This window comes from Colletotrichum truncatum (genome assembly GCF_014235925.2).
Source record: "Colletotrichum truncatum strain CMES1059 chromosome Unknown Contig_0010, whole genome shotgun sequence".
NCBI lineage: Eukaryota > Fungi > Ascomycota > Sordariomycetes > Glomerellales > Glomerellaceae > Colletotrichum > Colletotrichum truncatum.
Window position 1 is genome coordinate 743,312 of NW_027222407.1, and position 16,484 is coordinate 759,795.

Here is a 16,484-nt window from a genome sequence, read left to right on the forward strand (position 1 = left end):
TCCACCCCCATTGTAATTGACAAACAAGGCCCAACGCGACTACTAAAACTAGGCTTTGCAACAGGCTGCAAGTGACCTCTGAAATGCACGCCAAAAAAATTGAGGTCCCTACCGTTTCGCTATTTTCCAAAAATCAATCACTGTCCAAATTGGGACTAGCTTACTGATCCGGACCTGCCTCTGCTGTGAAAGCACCACACAATCAGTAACCAGTCCCCCGGACTTTCACTGCTGCCTTATTTAATTCTTCTCCCCCTCAGTCTCTCCCCATTTCCACACTTACTTTCCTCCCACATCTGAACGACTCCATCACCACTTTCAACCAACGTCATCGTATCGTCGTCAAGACGCGCCTATTTCATCCACTAAAAACAATCTACTTTAAAGAAACCCTTCATCATGACTGGACGTAAGTATATTTTCAGCTTTTGCTTCTTGTCGTCGCTGTTTTGGTGTCGGTGCGCTCCTGGGTATCGCGTGTACCCCGCGATTTAATGGGCGAGGATCCATCGGCATGCATCGCTGCATCCGGACGCGTTGCAACGCCTGCCAGAGCGCGTCAACACCACACTGCATCGTCACGACAATGTCGACTACATCTAGACGCATGTTTGCTAACTCGCTACAGGCGGCAAGGGCGGCAAGGGCCTCGGAAAGGGTGGCGCCAAGCGTCACCGCAAGATTTTGCGTGACAACATTCAGGGTATCACCAAGCCCGCTATCCGTCGTCTCGCTCGTCGTGGTGGTGTCAAGCGTATCTCTGCCAGTAAGTTTCTTGTCGCTGCTCAAGTCGTTTTCAACACGGTCTAACAGTAATTAGTGATCTACGAGGAGACCCGTGGTGTCCTCAAGTCCTTCCTTGAGGGTGTCATTCGTGACGCTGTCACCTACACTGAGCACGCCAAGCGCAAGACCGTCACCTCCCTGGACGTCGTCTACGCTCTCAAGCGCCAGGGCCGCACCCTCTACGGTTTCGGTGGTTAAGCGTGTCCTTTTGGCACGGCTTTGCCTTGTCTTGCGACTTCCCATCAGCTCATGGCTTGCGGGTTCGTCAAACATCAAGGCTTGCTTTGGATGGTTCATTGGTCTTTCTCAACGGTAATGGGATATGGATACATCACGTTGATTTACGGCGTTGGGGATCACACGAGACTCTGGGAATGATAGTACTCGAGGCGTCGATTAGGCAGACGCATTTGTCTGAATGGAAACACCACAATGGTGAATTGAACATAACAAACTGTGCCTGAAAAATCGTGACGCGTGTCAATGTTTACATTTTTGCTCGTATCCACTCCACTGGTCACCCGTGACCTTTGCGGGACCTGTCGTTGTTCCCTTTCATATTGGCATCGTTCCATTTAATGTCTTGGTCCATCTATTATAGGTATTTCCTTCCTGCTGCAGCCACTCGGGCTCTAAACACCGGGCTCTTAATCTCCATATTAAGTCTATAAAAAGGGCTCATGATAGCCTTAACCCAGTTCTCGTAAACCTCTTGAAAGAAGTTCTTGATGGCCTCCTCAGTCGCGGGGCTCGTAGGATTGGCGCCGATGGCCGCAGACGATCGCGATGACGCCGTGCTCGAAGGGGCGGAGGGCTGGTGCAAAAGGAGGAACTTGACATTGCCGGCCGTTACAAAACACGAGACGTAATTATTGAAGAACTTGTCGACGACCTTTAGGTACCTGATCGGAGGCTTCATCGTCAGCTTTTGACCCGGCGCGCAACTGGTGCCCTCTAGATGGCTGTCCCAACGAAGGCGGTGACGTACATTTGCCCCTGCGCCCACTGTACCTCCTCTACTATATCCAGACTGCTGTGCAGGATAAACTGATTCAGATGGCGTATCTGTTCGTTGAAGCGTGACTGGCCGTCGCCGCCCTGCTTGGAGGTGCCGAACTCATACTCAAAGAGGGGGTTGTCTTGCGTGCCGACGATGGCGAAGTAGTACGACATTGTTCACCGCAACATCAGTGACGACTGTGTAAACTTTTGCGCCGTCCTGTCGTATGCTAGAGAATGCGCAGACGAATCGTATGTGCCGTGTGCGCTGCGAACCGATATTCGGGGAGGCGTCGTCGGGGATGGGGGAAAGTCGGGTATCTCGAACAGTCTGGAGGTGAAGCTCTCGCTGGGGCTCCCCTCACCGAGTTCCACGCCCTGAAGCAAGCCAGCCAGCCAGCCAGCTTGCCAGCGACCACAGGGCCGCCCGCGGGGCGGCGGCGCTGCAGGGTAGTGGGTCCCCCGGCTGGTCGCTCTTTTGGCGCGCCAGAAGCCAAAGGGGGAAAAAAAAAAGAGTGTCCACTGGGCCACTGGGAAATTCCGCACGGTAGCCTTGAGCCGCAACGCTCGCATCCAATTGGCTCCACTTGTCTGGTGCGAGCTCCAAAATTTCCCTGGGGAGTCGAACGTTTACTTGCACTTTTGAGGCTCTCAAGCTATCGTGACAACCACACCCTCTGACGAACCTACGGCGACACACGGAAAGACATTGTCCGTTTCCTCTGCCAACGAGTTACCGAACGATCGTTTACGCTTCGGATTGGCATACCAATCTGCTCGCCACACATCGAACGACACAGAGAGACACACACATACACATACACACAATGTTCGGGGCTTTCCGCATGACCTCGCCGCTGTCGAGCGGTCTTCTCTGGAAGATCCCCTGGAGGATGTCCAAGTTCCAGAAGCGCCGCCACAGACTCCGCCTCCGCGCCGTCGACAATGTTGTCGCGACGGTGGATTCGGCGCTTGCCAAGCAGGGGGAGACGATCGCTGCGCTGGAGCTATGGAAGGCCGAGATGCCTACCGAGGCTGAAATGTTGCCGAGGGACAAGTACACCATGTTCGACCGCAAGGAAAAGAAGTACCGCAAGGGCATTCACAGTACGTTGCATTCTTTCAGCTTTGGCGGTGATGTAGTTTATGCATGGCGGCGGTGGTATCAACGGAGGAGATGGCTAACCTTTATGCGCAGAGCTCCCCAAGTGGACGAGAGTTTCTCAGAGATTGAACCCTCCCGGTTACTAAACGACGAATACGGACGATTGAAAGATATCTTTGGGACGGGTTATTTCGAGGAAACGGAGCGGGAGACTGGCCCCAAGAGAAGACGAATGGGGGGGAGAACCAGATTGTACGATTATGTACTCTACACACTCTACCTCGGCGCAGTGGATGGCTTCCGAGGCTGCCGCGGACGAGAGCAAAGATATAGAGCTCTCGCAGCTCACTGTACATTACGAATCTGTATGGGGTTACAAAAAGTAGACACCCCAGTACAACTGCAGAGTCGGTTAGAATCACGCGTGCTCAGCAAGAGCACAAACTCCAATCTTGTCTCAAATCATGTCAAATTGAGGGTATCGATTCCCAAAGCCTTGTCCATTTGCAAAATGCGTGTTCCCGCCGAAAAAGGAAAAAACAAGAGAAAGAAAGAACAAAACACCAATATAGACCCGTGAACCTAGCGTCTTGCTACTCTTTTTTTTGTTTTTAATCCGTGCTGGTTCTATACAGACCTAACGCCCTTCGTCATACTCGCCGCCGCGCTCCCTGTCGGACTGAACCGCCCTTCCCAAGCCACCACGTCCCTCGTCGTAGTCCTCGCGATACTCGTCGCGCACCTGTCCGCCGCTCTTTCCGCGACCGTACTGCCGTCCCTCCTCGAAGCCTGGGTCGAGGTCTGTCCGAATGACACGCTCGTCGAGCTTGGTGCCGCCAATGTATTTCATACAGTCGAGGGCGTCTTGGTGGGTGTAGTACTCGACAAAGCAGAAACCGCAGGGGGTCTTGTTGAAACGGTCCAGTCCCATTACGAGGCGCTTGATCTCGCCGCACTTGGAGAAGAGCTCGTAAACCTGCTCCTCGGTCGTGTAGAAGGAGAGGTTGCCGACGTAAAGCGTCGTCGCGTGGGCAAGGGGATCCTCTGCGGGAGGTTCGGGCTTGGATTCTTCGTCATCGCGGTGGTCGGTTCTTCTGCGCTTGTTCTAAGCTGCTGTGTTAGCCTTGGGTTTGGTTCTACTAGGAATTCAGAAAGATCGGTACCCTGCTGTGGTAGTATGCGCTTGGCCTGTCGAGGCGCTCTACTGTGCTTCTCACGCCGAACCTCATTGTGATTTGTGAGTATGTATGTATACACGTAGTTGCTGAGTTCAATTGGCCTGGTTGGCGCAAGTGGGATTGATGTGAAGGTCTGGATCAGAAGGCGGCTGCTGCCAGTCAAGGCTGTGAGGTGGGTAAGGTAATGCAGGTAGGTACTTGATATGAAGTACCTCAGGCAGGCTCCAGTGGTTTGGCCAAGTGAATCTATTGGCCCGTGCGCCGTATCACACTGTGAAGTGATTTGAGCCATGGGATTGTATACCAATCTACTTGGGTCAAAATGAGCTTAGATATAAAGGGAAAACTGGAAAGTAGAAATTCATTCAATCGATAGCTTTACTCGGTTGTCCATGGGTGACATTCTGCCTATGAACTTGGTCGTCCTCACCTCCAACCCTGCGATCTCCGGCTGATCTCTTGGCCCAGATAGTCATTTAGATATTGTCAAGACCGAAAGATGCGTCATTCTTACCAAAAGATGGACATAACCAGAGTGTATGGCTTTAAAGAAAATTTTAGGTAGATAGGAGTGGTCAATGGCAGAGTATATGCTAAGAGAGACTAAGCTCCTCAACACTTCACTCCATCCAATGCCAGCTATAGCCCAATGCACAAACAAGCTGAGTTCTCAGCTAGAAGAATGACTATGCAAGAATAAGAATGCCTACGTGACTGTTATGACTAAACTACAAGCCTGTTGTTCTTCAACTCCATCAACCAATGGTGTTGGTGTAAGTCCCAGCTTGGGCACTTCCTATTGGTGCAGCTCGCTTACAGGCCCAGGCCGGAGCTTGATGTGGGTCTCGGTGTCGCTGCTCGCAGCAACCGCGTTTTTTGTCCATGACAATTCAGCGACCAGCCATCAAACCCATACGAAAAAATTAGCCAACAACCTCTGCGCCCGATTATCGCTCCCAGCGGCCCGCAAAACCACACACAGCTGCAGAGACGTTTGCCGACGGATACCACGGGTAACAGCCACGCAATGCCTAAGGTTAAGAGCTACACGGCTCCGTGGCTGTCCCATGGCCCGGGCCGCAGCTTGTTCACGCCCTCGAGCGATTCTAAGGCGCTGAGTGCGCCGTCGCTTTCTTCGAAGAAGAAGAGTACCGCCGGACCGAGACGTACAGTTGCCAGGAGAGGCACTGAGGTTTTTGTTGCCGTCGGTAAGGAACTGAGATGGGGTGACCTGGCGTATTTGAAGGAGAAATGGTCGACGAAATACGCACACCGTCGGATGGGCAGCCGCGTAAAGCGGGAAGATTCGACCCAAAATTTCGAAGATGCGATTCCTTCTACGGAAGAGGCGGCCACGGCGCAGGGTTTCCGGGTAGGATTCAAGATTGGATGGTTTGATGAGCGACCGCTAACAGCTTGCTGTAGACCATCAAGATCCCCGTCGCGGACGACATTCGACAGCTCGTCATCTCCCCGAACTCCGACTATCTCGCCATTCTGACAACGCACACCGTTCACATTTGCGTGGTCCCCGATTCTTCACATCTCACTGCCGAGGATACCAGCCCCTTGCGACCGAAGATCTGGACTTTGGGACCTACAACCCATGTTACCTCTCGCTCGTCTGTTGCCTCGGCGATCTGGCATCCGCTTGGTGTAAAGGGATCTTGCTTGGTCACCATTACGGCTGATGCTATCGTCCGCGTGTGGGAGCTCTCTCTCACCGACCGTTGGTCTTTTGACTCGCCTACTCTGTCGATTGATTTGAAAAAGCTTGTGGACGGCACGACGTTGGATCAGGACTTTACGGCATCTACGGCTGCTACAAATGCTAGTTTCTCGCAGTATTCTCTGGAAATGCAGGTCGCTTCGGCGTGCTTTGCCGCTCGCGGTTCGGGGGGTTGGAGTCCCATGACTCTCTGGATCGCTATGAGGGAAGGTGACGTCTACGCGTTGTGCCCCCTGCTGCCTCAAAAGTGGGCACCGCCCCCGACTCTCATCCCGTCGCTGTCGGTATCCATCGTCTCCAAGGTGGCCGCCTTAGAAGATGACCCTGCTGTGTCGGAGAAGGATAAGCTCCTCGCCCAGCAACAGCTTGAGTGGATGGGCGACTTGGACACCCAAGAGCCACAAGTCCTTGACAACGCCCCTGGAGAGCAGCCGGTGGAGATTTACACGCGCCCCTCTCGACCAGGTGTTGTGCCAAGATTACAAGGTCCTTTCGAGTTCGATGCCGATCCCGAGAGCGAGGACGTTTTGGACGGCTTGCTGACCGACATCACCGTGATCGGTAAGAAAGTTGAGACCGACGACCTTATGATGGGCGAAGAGGAGGACTTGGACTTTGACGACGGGGATCAGGAGGGTCTTTCTCTGTCCGTCGTCTGTTTGCTCTCTACGACCGGCCAGGTCCGAGTCTTGTTGGATTTGGAAGGCATTGAAGCTCAGTGGCTACCACCGCGCAACAAGTCCAGGCTCGGACGCCTGCTGTCAGCCGCCGACCCGCCGTCGCTGTTGACCTTTCAATCTATTGACACCTTGAGTCCCAAGGAAGTCAGCGATGACGCGTGGCCGACCTTCTCATCGGATGCCATGTCACGGTACTCGCTCTTTGTTACTTCACACGCCGGCATCACTTTTCTTTCTCTTTCTCCTTGGGTTTTCCGTCTCGAGGGAGAGCTCTCGGGTGAGTCCGAGGCGGGCTCTGACTTCCGTCTTGGCCTTCTTGTCAATGGGCAGAACTCTATTAGAGAGAGGCTCTACACTCAGTCCTCGAGCGACGTCGCCGTGCCCCTCGCCGCGTGTGTCGCCATTCGTGACCCGGATCTCGGGTATTTTCTCCTCTCGGCTACTCCGTACGAAACGATCGCTCTAACCTTCGAAACACCCGAGGACGAATTCACCCCGATCCGCCATGAGACACCCTACGAAGAGAAGCCTGCAGTAATGGAACCCCTGGACTTTTATGAGCCTCGTCCAGCTTTCCAGCCGTCGCATACTTTTGACCAGCAGTCAGACCTCCCTGAGCTGATCAACAGACTCCGCAGCTCGCGCCATAAGACAATCGTGAACCAAGAAATCCGCTTGTCTCCGGTGACTCTGCAGATCCTGACTGATGCTCATCGCATCCTGGGCGAGGATACCTACCGTCTGGGCACGGCCGTGGCTGAGATTTTCCGCCGCTGCTCTACGCTGCAAGACGAACTCAGAGAACAAATTAAGAAGGCCAATGAGGTTAAGGAGAAGATTGACAAGATTGCGGGTAACGAGAAGGATGGGGAAGGCGAAAGCGACGAGGTCAGGTTCGAGCGGCGCATTGCGGAGGCACAAGAGCGACAGAAGAGATTGAACGAGAGGCTCGAGGGCGTCCGAAAATACGTCGGCAAGGCTGCCACGCGTGAACTCAGCGCTAAGGAGAAGGCGTTCGTGGAGGAAGTCAAGAGCATGGAGGCCAGCGTGCTGGGATCATCGGCAAGCAGTCCGGGAGCGAAGCAACAGAAGCTTCTCAAGAAGCGATTCGAGGACGTGCAGCGATTACGGGATGAATTGGTTGCAGAGGTGGAGCGCATACAAAAAACAAGCGAGGGCAAAGACGGCCAGGAATCCCCATCCAAGTCATCAGAGCTCAAGATCCCATCAGAGATCCGCAAGGCCAAACTCCAACAGGTAATGGGACTCTTGTCTAGAGAGACGGCTCTCGTAGAGGCGGTCACCGCTCGTCTAGAGCGCCTCCAGACATAGCGTGGGGGAGGACAAGGAGTTGAGTAGATAGGTAGGATAACTGGATACCATCTGTTGTTACATTAAGCTTCGCCTCAGATTGAGCTCAGAGCGTCATTGGTTCTTCACGTCGCGTTCAAGCCATAGGAAGCACAGGGCAAGCATTCAAGGTCAGCTGCCCGTCGATATGACCCCAGGGCAGGCGACAAACCATGCGCTGAGTTATCACGGCCTGGCAGTTTCAAATGCAGCGGCTTGCCCAGCTTGGGAGGTATCCTCGGGTATTCTTGATGTTGGCTTACGATCGTCACTCAACTCGGGTAGCGATTATCATTGAGGCCTGTGTCTCGGTCTTGGACCTCTCAGCAACAGGGAGTATGCCAGGTGCGCCACAGCCCTGAAATAATGCACAGTACCATGGCCGTTGGGGCTTCAGCTGTGAGGGGGACATGTATTGGTCAACTAATAGAATTGGATCGGCATATTTCAGATTAGTGAGACGAACATCCAATGAAAATCCTTTGCTTAGCCGCTACTGCCGCCTTGCTAACTTTTCTACCTATGAGCATTAAACGTATGGCATATCATGGTATAGGCATAGGGCGGGCGGCGGCGTCGTCTCTTCAATATCACTCATTGCTACCCAGTCCCTTGAGGCAGGCATTGCAGATTGCGCACCAGTGAGGGGAAAAAAAGGTTGAATGGAAAAACAGAACAAGTTACCTCCCTGCAGCACAACTATTGTACGTGGCTCAGGCGCCGTCAACCCGATGCAGATATGCGGTAGGGCCTCAATGCCCTCGTGGGTGAAGTCTACGCATAGCGGCGCCCTCACGTCGAGCACGGCTGGTCGTTGCTTCTTCCCCCTTCCAGATGCGGTAGAGCCCGCCCTTAATTGCGTTATAGGGCAGCAGCATGCATGCCGCGGCAGGAATATCCTTGCACCCATCTCTCGGTGACTTTAAAATCAGACGGTTGAAGCATCGACGACGAATCTCGTTCAATGCTCAAGTTCTTTGGGTAGCGAGCTTCGACACCGTCCGCCTGCTAACAATCTGAGCGTCATCGCCATTTGCGTTATGTCTCAGCTGGGTCTCGAGAGGTGCTCAAAAGAGAGATTTGCAACAAGGCTACCAATGAAGGACAACCCTGCCTGATTATGGCAGTCCAAAAGAGAGAGAGAAAGAAAAAACAATTGAGGACATTTTTTTGGTCTTTGCCGGAATGGATTGCGTGGGAAACGAAGTGATGATGTTTTCGAGCAAAAAGACGTTCACTATTCTGCCATGTTTAGACATGGGACGCGTTCGGAATTCGCTCGGCTGCTGGGAGGATGGAATTTAGCTCCATCTTCGTCCGGAGTTCTTCATGCCAGAGAGGGACTGCCCGTTTTTATATGAGGGGGTTGGCCGGCCATGTTTGGTGAGACTGCAGCTTCGCATCGTGGATAAAGTGCAACTCTTCCTAACGCGTCCATCTTAGACGGCTCGTTCGCAAACAAGACACGTCGGAATTTGCACCAAATAATCCGGGAGATGCGATGAGAAAAGTGCAAATGCGTGGACGTGGGAATAGACTTGTTACGACGGGCGGTGCATGGTCTCGCGGGCTGTCTCTGGTTTGGCCCGAACCCAACATGGTTGGGTTTGCTTTTTTTGCTTTCTAATATTTCGCTTGCTAAACCATTTCCATCCATCCATCACGAAAAGGCTACTACGTCTTCCTTTTTGAGCATTCTCCCTGGCGGCTGCAGGTACATCTCCGACTATCAGACGACCTCAGACCGTGCGGCTGAAGCCTACCTCCTACTCCTCGTCTTCGAGGCTGGCATACCTCACCCTACATGAACTGGCCTTAACGCAGCCTCCCACACCCTGCTCGCCCCGTTATGACTACCCAAACATTATTACCGCAAGCATCTTTGGTGCGATATATGGGATGGTACAGTATTGTCGCCAAGTACAAGAACTATAAGAACGCCTCGTGCCCTACGCTCCCTTAGCTTCTTTACCTGGATCAAATATCACTCAGGCCTCGTGCACATGATAATCATCTTGAACGACCACCCCCGTGAAGCTATAACACCGTCAGACTGCCCTGTGTTAACAATGGCTCCCAATCCACTATGTCTCGCTTGGCGGGAGCAGATCATGGGCGAGTTTTCCCTCGGTGCTTATCGTGTTGATGCCTTCAACAGCAACTAATGCTCCATTTAGATAATCTTCGCCTCGTATCGGGACGGAGTGCTTTCATTGACATATACACTGCTCGTCATCCTAACAAGACGTACACCATTTATGCTGTTAAAGTCCACCGGGGAAAACGCCAGGAGGTCCTCTCTGCCACTGGACGCGACCTCGAAGACGCCTACGAGACGCTTCATACCAAATCCGCACAAGAAGTCTACCAGTTCGTTGAGTTGAATGGTTTCGGCTTTCCCCGTGGGACGAAGCCTGAAGATTCCGACTGCTCCGATAGTGATGGAGCCTCGACCTTGGATGCCTCTGAAGTGCTCTCTTTGTCTACCGTCTCTTCCGACAGCGAGAACGACAACATCGTTTCCCACCGCGACAAAAAGACCAAGAAATCTCATCGTAAGAGCAAGAAGAAGTCCAAGAGACATGTCTCTTCTTCCGAGGAGGACAGCGCTTCCGACACCGACGACGCCCCCCAGAGGCGCCGCCCCATCGCCATTGCGCGTCCTTCTTACATCCCGGGACCCCCCATCCCAGGTTCGCAGGTGCCCCCCCCTCCTCCCCCTCCAGGCTGGCGAGGGCCCCCCGTGCGGGTCGGCTACCCCCGTGCTCTCGGTCAAGGACCCCCACCCCCTCTGCCTCCTCCGGGGAGGTTCCAACCAGGGATGCGTATGACCCAAGGCATCGCCCTGCCCCCGGCTCCCGGCCCCGTTTCGGTCCCTGCGCCCCCACCACCGACGGGACCAGCGAAACCCGTTCGCCTCGACCTCAGCTGGGCTGGCCACGGGGAAAAGAAGATCGTCGAGAACTGCCACCCCAGCCATCGCGCGCTGCAGCGGACCGCCCTCGCCTACATTCGCGCCAACTGGCAGTCCTTCGAGAACGTCCTCCCCCAGGATATGACCTCCAGCCGCCTCTGGTCACTGACTGCTAGAGTGAGACGCGTCGAGTTCGGCAAGGACATGTACGCAATCTCGGCCGCAGCCGGCGACGACCTCACCATGTACTTCAAGGCGGACGACATTCCCAAGTTCGAAATCGAGATTGACCACGACCCCAGCGTCGTCGTTCCTCCCCCTCCTCCACCCCCACCGCCGCACCCTCACGTCCAACACTGATTCCACGGGAGACCCAGTGGTGGTGTGATGAGTGGTGTGACTTGGTTCAGGGGGGCTCTCTCGGGGACACTCGATACGTCTCACAGCCTCGGCTGATGCGGTCCTCTTAATCCTGATCGTATGAACTATCCGGTCCGCCCGGGGAGGAATGGTCTCACTGATTCACAGTGAGAGCATGTTGCTTTGTGAGTCCGCAGCCCTGCTGATCACTGCCACGATCGTGTCCCTCGATGGTTACACGGGGCTTCGGACTCGCATAGCGATACGTTTTTTGTTTTTTTTTTTCTTTCCTTTTTCCCCCCTCATTTTCATCATGTTTGATAAGAGCCTGATTTCCTTGGTCGTTAAGCCTATATACACTATAACATATTTTTATCTGTTTCCTTATAAGCACTTTTGCCTGGAATGTAATCATGAGAAGTATGTTCCACGTGCACAACTCAGGACGTTTTCAGATAGACGGACCTCTGTCGTTTCTGTACCCCTTTTCATTCCAGACGTTGTGGGTGACGTTGAAGTTCAGAATGTGTTTCTGAGGAAAGAGTCCGTCATGTGATATCCGGACTAGTAGAATGGAGTTTAGATTAAGAGCTATTCCAATTGATTGTTCTCGATACTCATATTCCGTTGCCATCACGGTCAAAATTCGTCAAGGTGTCAAAAGGCATGTCGAACCGCACCGTGGAATGAATTAGATGACGTAGGCTTCTTTCGCCATGTTACACCATTGGCCAATTTGACCGCAGAGAAAATTTACGTCTTGTGTTACATGGTTCAGGGGCAAAGAGCAGGAATTCGAGGCGGCTAATGGCATCCCATGGACTCCGCACCTCGGCGTCGGTTTGGGCGAACCATCAGAGACATCTGCGGCAGCCTCACGAAAACTAACCCCCCCCCCCCCCCCCCCCCCCCCCCGCGAAGTGTGTTCGCCTCGTTTTCAAAGGGGCACTAACTACGTAGTATTGCATTAAATCCCTCCAAAAATCCAAGGGGGAAAAAAAACAAATTTCTTCCAGGTCCCGGAATCCTGCATATTGTAGGTAGGATGCAAGGGATTGCCGAGAGCCAGACTATTGATCATTGTCTCGGTCATCTAAATCTGCAGGAAAATGTCTAACCGGATTACGGGGTTCGGTGTGATGGGATTGTAGAGGCGAAGGCTTCGGCGTAGACGATATTGTTGCACTACCGGTTGTCTGGTTGAGAGTTGACACGATTGAATTACAGCTTTGACGTGGAGGGATATTGAAGATAAGGATTGTTTGGGGGTTTCTGTGGTGTTTTCGGTGTGTTGGTGGGATGCATTTTCGTGGGTTCTCATTGGGGGGGGGGGGGGGCTATGGGGATGGTGTGCGGCTGGTGCCACGAAGGATTGATAGATCGAGGAGAAGGAGGATCAGGCTGAGGGTTTTACAGCGCTAACCAATTGTCGTGAGCTCAGAGGGTTTGTGCAGCAAATGCTTTGTGAGGCATTTTGCATTAGCTGCAGGTGAACAACATGGTGAGGCTCGTGGCAGCCCGGTTGAACTTAGCCAGAATAAAGAACAATACTTGGTAGTGGGATATTAGAATTATAATATAATAAACACTGCGTGTTGTGGGGGTAGGTATTGGACAAGATTATTCCAACATATGACAAAGCCAGCAGATGATCTAAATTGAATTTCTGCTGGAATGGTTTCGAATAAGTTTCCGCCTTGTTTCTCAGTTGCATCGTTGGGTCAAGACCCAAGCTGGTGGCGGTCTGAATAAAGATTAGTCGAGAAAATCCCGGAGATGTATGCTCGAACAATCCTTTACTCTAAGATGAAGGCTACGATTGCATCGAATCCATTGAGATTCTTGTCTATAAACAGATACCAGTATCATGCCCAAATACAATAGGCAATATTGTTGGTCTAGCACTGGCGAGTTTACCATAGCAGACAAGCTTGTAGAGAGCTCACGATGAAAGTAGAAATAATAATGAATTCACTCCTAGGACAAGCGGTAAATAGAAAGTAGAAGCCGGAAACATGCATCCAATCAACAGAAAATTGAATTACGCCTGTATGCTCATATTGAATGCACATGAAACACTTTTGTAATAAACACCATCAGGCGAAGAACAAGTCTAATCTATCCTTCCCGTACTCCAGATGTTTAGTCCAACTTTAACGCCCTTCTTAACAGGTAAACCTGCATGCCACGTCTCTTCATAACCAGCGCCGCTTCCATCAGCACGGAAGTTCTCCCAATACACGGCATTTCCAGGTACAGGCTTGAAGATAACGCCCTTGCCAGCCTCTTCGTTCGACTCTGCATCCGCGTGGTAGCTCTCCTTCTTGTTGTCGGTGTCACACTCCAAAAACCGGCACCACCGTTCCTTCTGCCCCGGTACATGCAGCAGAGGAAACTCCGTTCCACCTCCAATTAACTCCTCGCCATCTTCGTCACCACGTGCGTCAACCCAAGCCATCATGCTGCTCACACGGCCCCATCCCCCACGGTTGGAGCTCCAGTCGAAGTGGTACGAGTAGTGCCCCCCCTCGTGATACCGCTGAGTCCTTAGGCGCTCAATCCATAGCTCCTCTCGCCAGCCCTGCAGGGACCGGGCTCGGGCTTCGACACATCTAACGCTATCGGTGCGAGGTATCAAGGCTACCTCAGACTCCCTGATGGAGGTGTCACGATGCACGCCGGCACCATCATGGGTGATGGTCGATGGCTCGAAAATGGGCTGGCTGCATGAGTGTAAGTGAGTTATCCGACTTTCGAAGGTTTCAATTGCCGAGAGTTTCCTCTCGTGGTAAAATAACATCCAGTAACTACATCACGATTTCAATGATGAGAGAAAATGAGGAGAAATATTACCTAACGTCTAGAAGATGCAATCGCTCCTCCGGTGTGAGGAAGCCCTCAATGTATAAGACTAACGGCTCTTTGGAAAAGATATGCACCGCGTACGAATCGGGTGGACATGACAGTGCGGTGGCATTAGGTTGTTCGATGGCGAGGAGTGATTCATTAATTGGCGGCCGAGGCGTGCGGACGATACGGCTTCCGGATGGGGACAATAGCCGGGCGATGGGATCGGAGAAGAAGACGACGAACGCAACGAAGGCAACGACAACAGCAATCATGGCCACGGTGTATGATGCAGTAAGAGCCTCATCGAAGTTCAATGTGGCACAGTGAGAGAATCTCTCCCGCCAAGGACCTGACGTTAAAGCTGTCGGACGATGCTGACTACGAGACCAACTGCGCCGCGTCAGTGGGCGCGGCTCCGCCACATCCGGGTTACCGTGCAGATCCGGCACACACTGTATCTCGGGGCGATTCCGCAAACTGGGGGGAGGGAGACGATCATCATTTTAATTTGCGCCAGAGTTCTGGCCTGTTGCATCGTTTCAGAAATAAAAAAAACAAGGCAATTCTAATTACTGCGTCTTCTTCTCGGCAGCCTTGGCATCCCTTCCATACCCGGTCCGGGAATACGCCGCTACGAGCCTCCACAGAACCCATGCGAAGCCCACCATCACCGCGCCCGCGGTTCCAATCCGAACCCACTCCGCCTGGCCGGCTTCCAGTACCGGCACGCGCACGGAGCTCGTAAGCCGACTACCCGCCTCCGAAGCTCCAACCGGCCGCGGTTCGACGTGCCAGAACACTGTTCGTGGCCCAAATAGTGCATCGTAACCTAGGTTTACCCTTTCAAATGGGCTGCTGGGGAATTTGGTTCCTTCTTCAGAAGAGCAAGCCCAGAACACGGCCGGGTAGGGAATTTCGACATCTGTGTAGCCGCCGTTGGCGGGTTCCAGGTACCGCAGGTGTAGGGGGACCTCGGCTGTCCACCCCTCGTCCTTCCCTGTCGTAGGCGGTGCGAGCTCGAGCAGCACGCCCGAACCCCATGGTTTAGTTGCGTATGCCGGCGCCTCCAAGTCCACAGGCGAGCTGGAGTAACGCAAGGCCGTCAAATTCTTCGACTTGAGGAAGAGATCATCGGCCAGCTGGTATCGGTCCGCGAAGATGGTCTTGGGCAGCGTAAAGTGTGCATGGATGGCACAGTAGGCATCGTCAACGGGCGGGCGGGCGGAGCTGACCGTGAGCTGCAGCGTAGGATGCAAGCCCGTTAGCTTGAGGAAGGTCGCCGAGAAAGAAGAACCTGGGACAGTCTCGGCATGGTGGCGGTGGCGTGCGGGTACGTTAAATAGAACTGGGGAAGGCTTGGTGTGTTCGCCGAGGACGGTGAGACCGCCAGTCATACCGATCTCGTGCGGCTCAGGTTTGGAAGAGGAGTCGAGGGTGAGAACGCCGACCTCCGTCCTGTGGTTGGGGGTTGAGGCGACGGATATCCCGTGAGCGCCATAAGGCCATTGAGCCGTCACTTTGAGGGCGTGTGAGATAGTGTCGTAAGAAATGTCAAGCGATGATGCTGTCTTGAGATCCTCCGCGCGGGACTTGCAATCCGTGTTTGATGCGGGACAGAGAGTACCAGATGTATACTGGACGAGTTTTGTGAGGTCTTCTAAAGGCTCGTAATATTGAAGGGCTGCAGAGTGAGAAAACCTGTCATTTGGAAGGCTTGTGAATGACTGCCATTCATTAGCTGAAAAAGCTCAAGTGGAAAATGGCCGATTCTTGCGTACCTCGGGCGATGAGCACCCGTTGACGCCAAATGCATCTTTGAGAGCCTCACACAACTTCGTCCTAAATTCATCTTAATACCCAAAAAAAATCACATTCTCGGTGGCAACTTACGCATCCCATTGTCCCTCCTTTTTTGGCGTATAAAACAAGTGAAAACCCGGTGATACCCTTGAGCTCAAGGGACTGATGGTTCCGTAGGACTCAGGGCTGACCCATCGGATGTGCAGCTCATGCCCCTCACTCAGAAGCTGCGATAACTCTGATGGAAGTTCATCAAGAGCAAAGGTAACTCTGTCCTCACGAACGGCCTTAATCTGCGGGCCTTTGACGCCGGCATCGCTAATCTCAAGTGCCTCGAAGGCAACCCCGTCAGCGGGCTTGTGGATGAAGGTGATTCGCTGGCGCATGTTGATGCCCCGTGCTAAGGACGGTAATCTCGGCAGGTGATGACCAGCAGGTTCCTTGGGGGCTACTGAATAAGATCCAAGGTAGTACTGTCAATGAGGGGATACTCGGTGATGGAAACGGGATGATGCAGCCAGTTGATGACCAGCGTACACGAACAGCGAGTAGCGGGACCCGCATCGACGTCGGACCCGTTGCTGAGGACACCTCGCTCGGTGCCGAAAGAGTGCTGTGTAGATTGAGTGTGACCCAGTCGGATGCCTTCAGCGGGTTTTAGTGGCTGAACTCACAACCACAGCATGTCACTCAGGCACTCAGGGAGCTCGAATGGCCGATGACGAGGTCCCAA

General features: G+C 53.2%; 8 protein-coding genes across 8 annotated transcripts; 4 read left to right on the plus strand and 4 right to left on the minus strand.

Annotated features, from left to right (window-relative positions):
• Positions 1–399: 399 nt before the first annotated feature.
• CTRU02_213673 (histone H4.1) lies at positions 400–984 on the plus strand (the record flags this gene model as incomplete). The annotated part of the gene is made up of 3 exons (XM_036729991.1): positions 400–409; positions 629–766; positions 821–984. The coding sequence occupies 3 exons, from the start codon at positions 400–402 to the stop codon at positions 982–984; spliced, it is 312 nt and encodes a 103-aa protein (XP_036578252.1).
• A 397-nt stretch (positions 985–1,381) lies between these two features.
• CTRU02_213674 (trafficking protein particle complex subunit 2) lies at positions 1,382–1,959 on the minus strand (the record flags this gene model as incomplete). The annotated part of the gene is made up of 2 exons (XM_036729990.1): positions 1,382–1,688; positions 1,775–1,959. The coding sequence occupies 2 exons, from the start codon at positions 1,957–1,959 to the stop codon at positions 1,382–1,384; spliced, it is 492 nt and encodes a 163-aa protein (XP_036578251.1).
• A 653-nt stretch (positions 1,960–2,612) lies between these two features.
• On the plus strand, positions 2,613–3,036 carry CTRU02_213675 (mitochondrial 54S ribosomal protein mL60; the record flags this gene model as incomplete). The annotated part of the gene is made up of 2 exons (XM_036729989.1): positions 2,613–2,892; positions 2,984–3,036. 2 exons carry the CDS (start codon positions 2,613–2,615, stop codon positions 3,034–3,036), a joined length of 333 nt encoding a protein of 110 aa, XP_036578250.1.
• A 491-nt stretch (positions 3,037–3,527) lies between these two features.
• Positions 3,528–4,119, minus strand: CTRU02_213676 (nuclear cap binding protein subunit 2; the record flags this gene model as incomplete). Its single annotated transcript, XM_036729988.1, has 2 exons — positions 3,528–3,995; positions 4,054–4,119. The coding sequence occupies 2 exons, from the start codon at positions 4,117–4,119 to the stop codon at positions 3,528–3,530; spliced, it is 534 nt and encodes a 177-aa protein (XP_036578249.1).
• Positions 4,120–5,095: 976 nt separating this feature from the next.
• CTRU02_213677 (nuclear pore complex protein An-Nup82) lies at positions 5,096–7,809 on the plus strand (the record flags this gene model as incomplete). The annotated part of the gene is made up of 2 exons (XM_036729987.1): positions 5,096–5,440; positions 5,494–7,809. 2 exons carry the CDS (start codon positions 5,096–5,098, stop codon positions 7,807–7,809), a joined length of 2,661 nt encoding a protein of 886 aa, XP_036578248.1.
• Positions 7,810–9,830: 2,021 nt separating this feature from the next.
• Positions 9,831–11,101, plus strand: CTRU02_213678 (uncharacterized protein; the record flags this gene model as incomplete). The annotated part of the gene is made up of 2 exons (XM_036729986.1): positions 9,831–9,942; positions 10,005–11,101. The coding sequence occupies 2 exons, from the start codon at positions 9,831–9,833 to the stop codon at positions 11,099–11,101; spliced, it is 1,209 nt and encodes a 402-aa protein (XP_036578247.1).
• A 2,113-nt stretch (positions 11,102–13,214) lies between these two features.
• CTRU02_213679 (2og-fe oxygenase family protein) lies at positions 13,215–14,223 on the minus strand (the record flags this gene model as incomplete). Its single annotated transcript, XM_070206102.1, has 2 exons — positions 13,215–13,824; positions 13,955–14,223. 2 exons carry the CDS (start codon positions 14,221–14,223, stop codon positions 13,215–13,217), a joined length of 879 nt encoding a protein of 292 aa, XP_070060134.1.
• A 297-nt stretch (positions 14,224–14,520) lies between these two features.
• Positions 14,521–16,137, minus strand: CTRU02_213680 (protein pbn1; the record flags this gene model as incomplete). The annotated part of the gene is made up of 3 exons (XM_070206103.1): positions 14,521–15,675; positions 15,730–15,790; positions 15,842–16,137. The coding sequence occupies 3 exons, from the start codon at positions 16,135–16,137 to the stop codon at positions 14,521–14,523; spliced, it is 1,512 nt and encodes a 503-aa protein (XP_070060135.1).
• Positions 16,138–16,484: the final 347 nt, after the last annotated feature.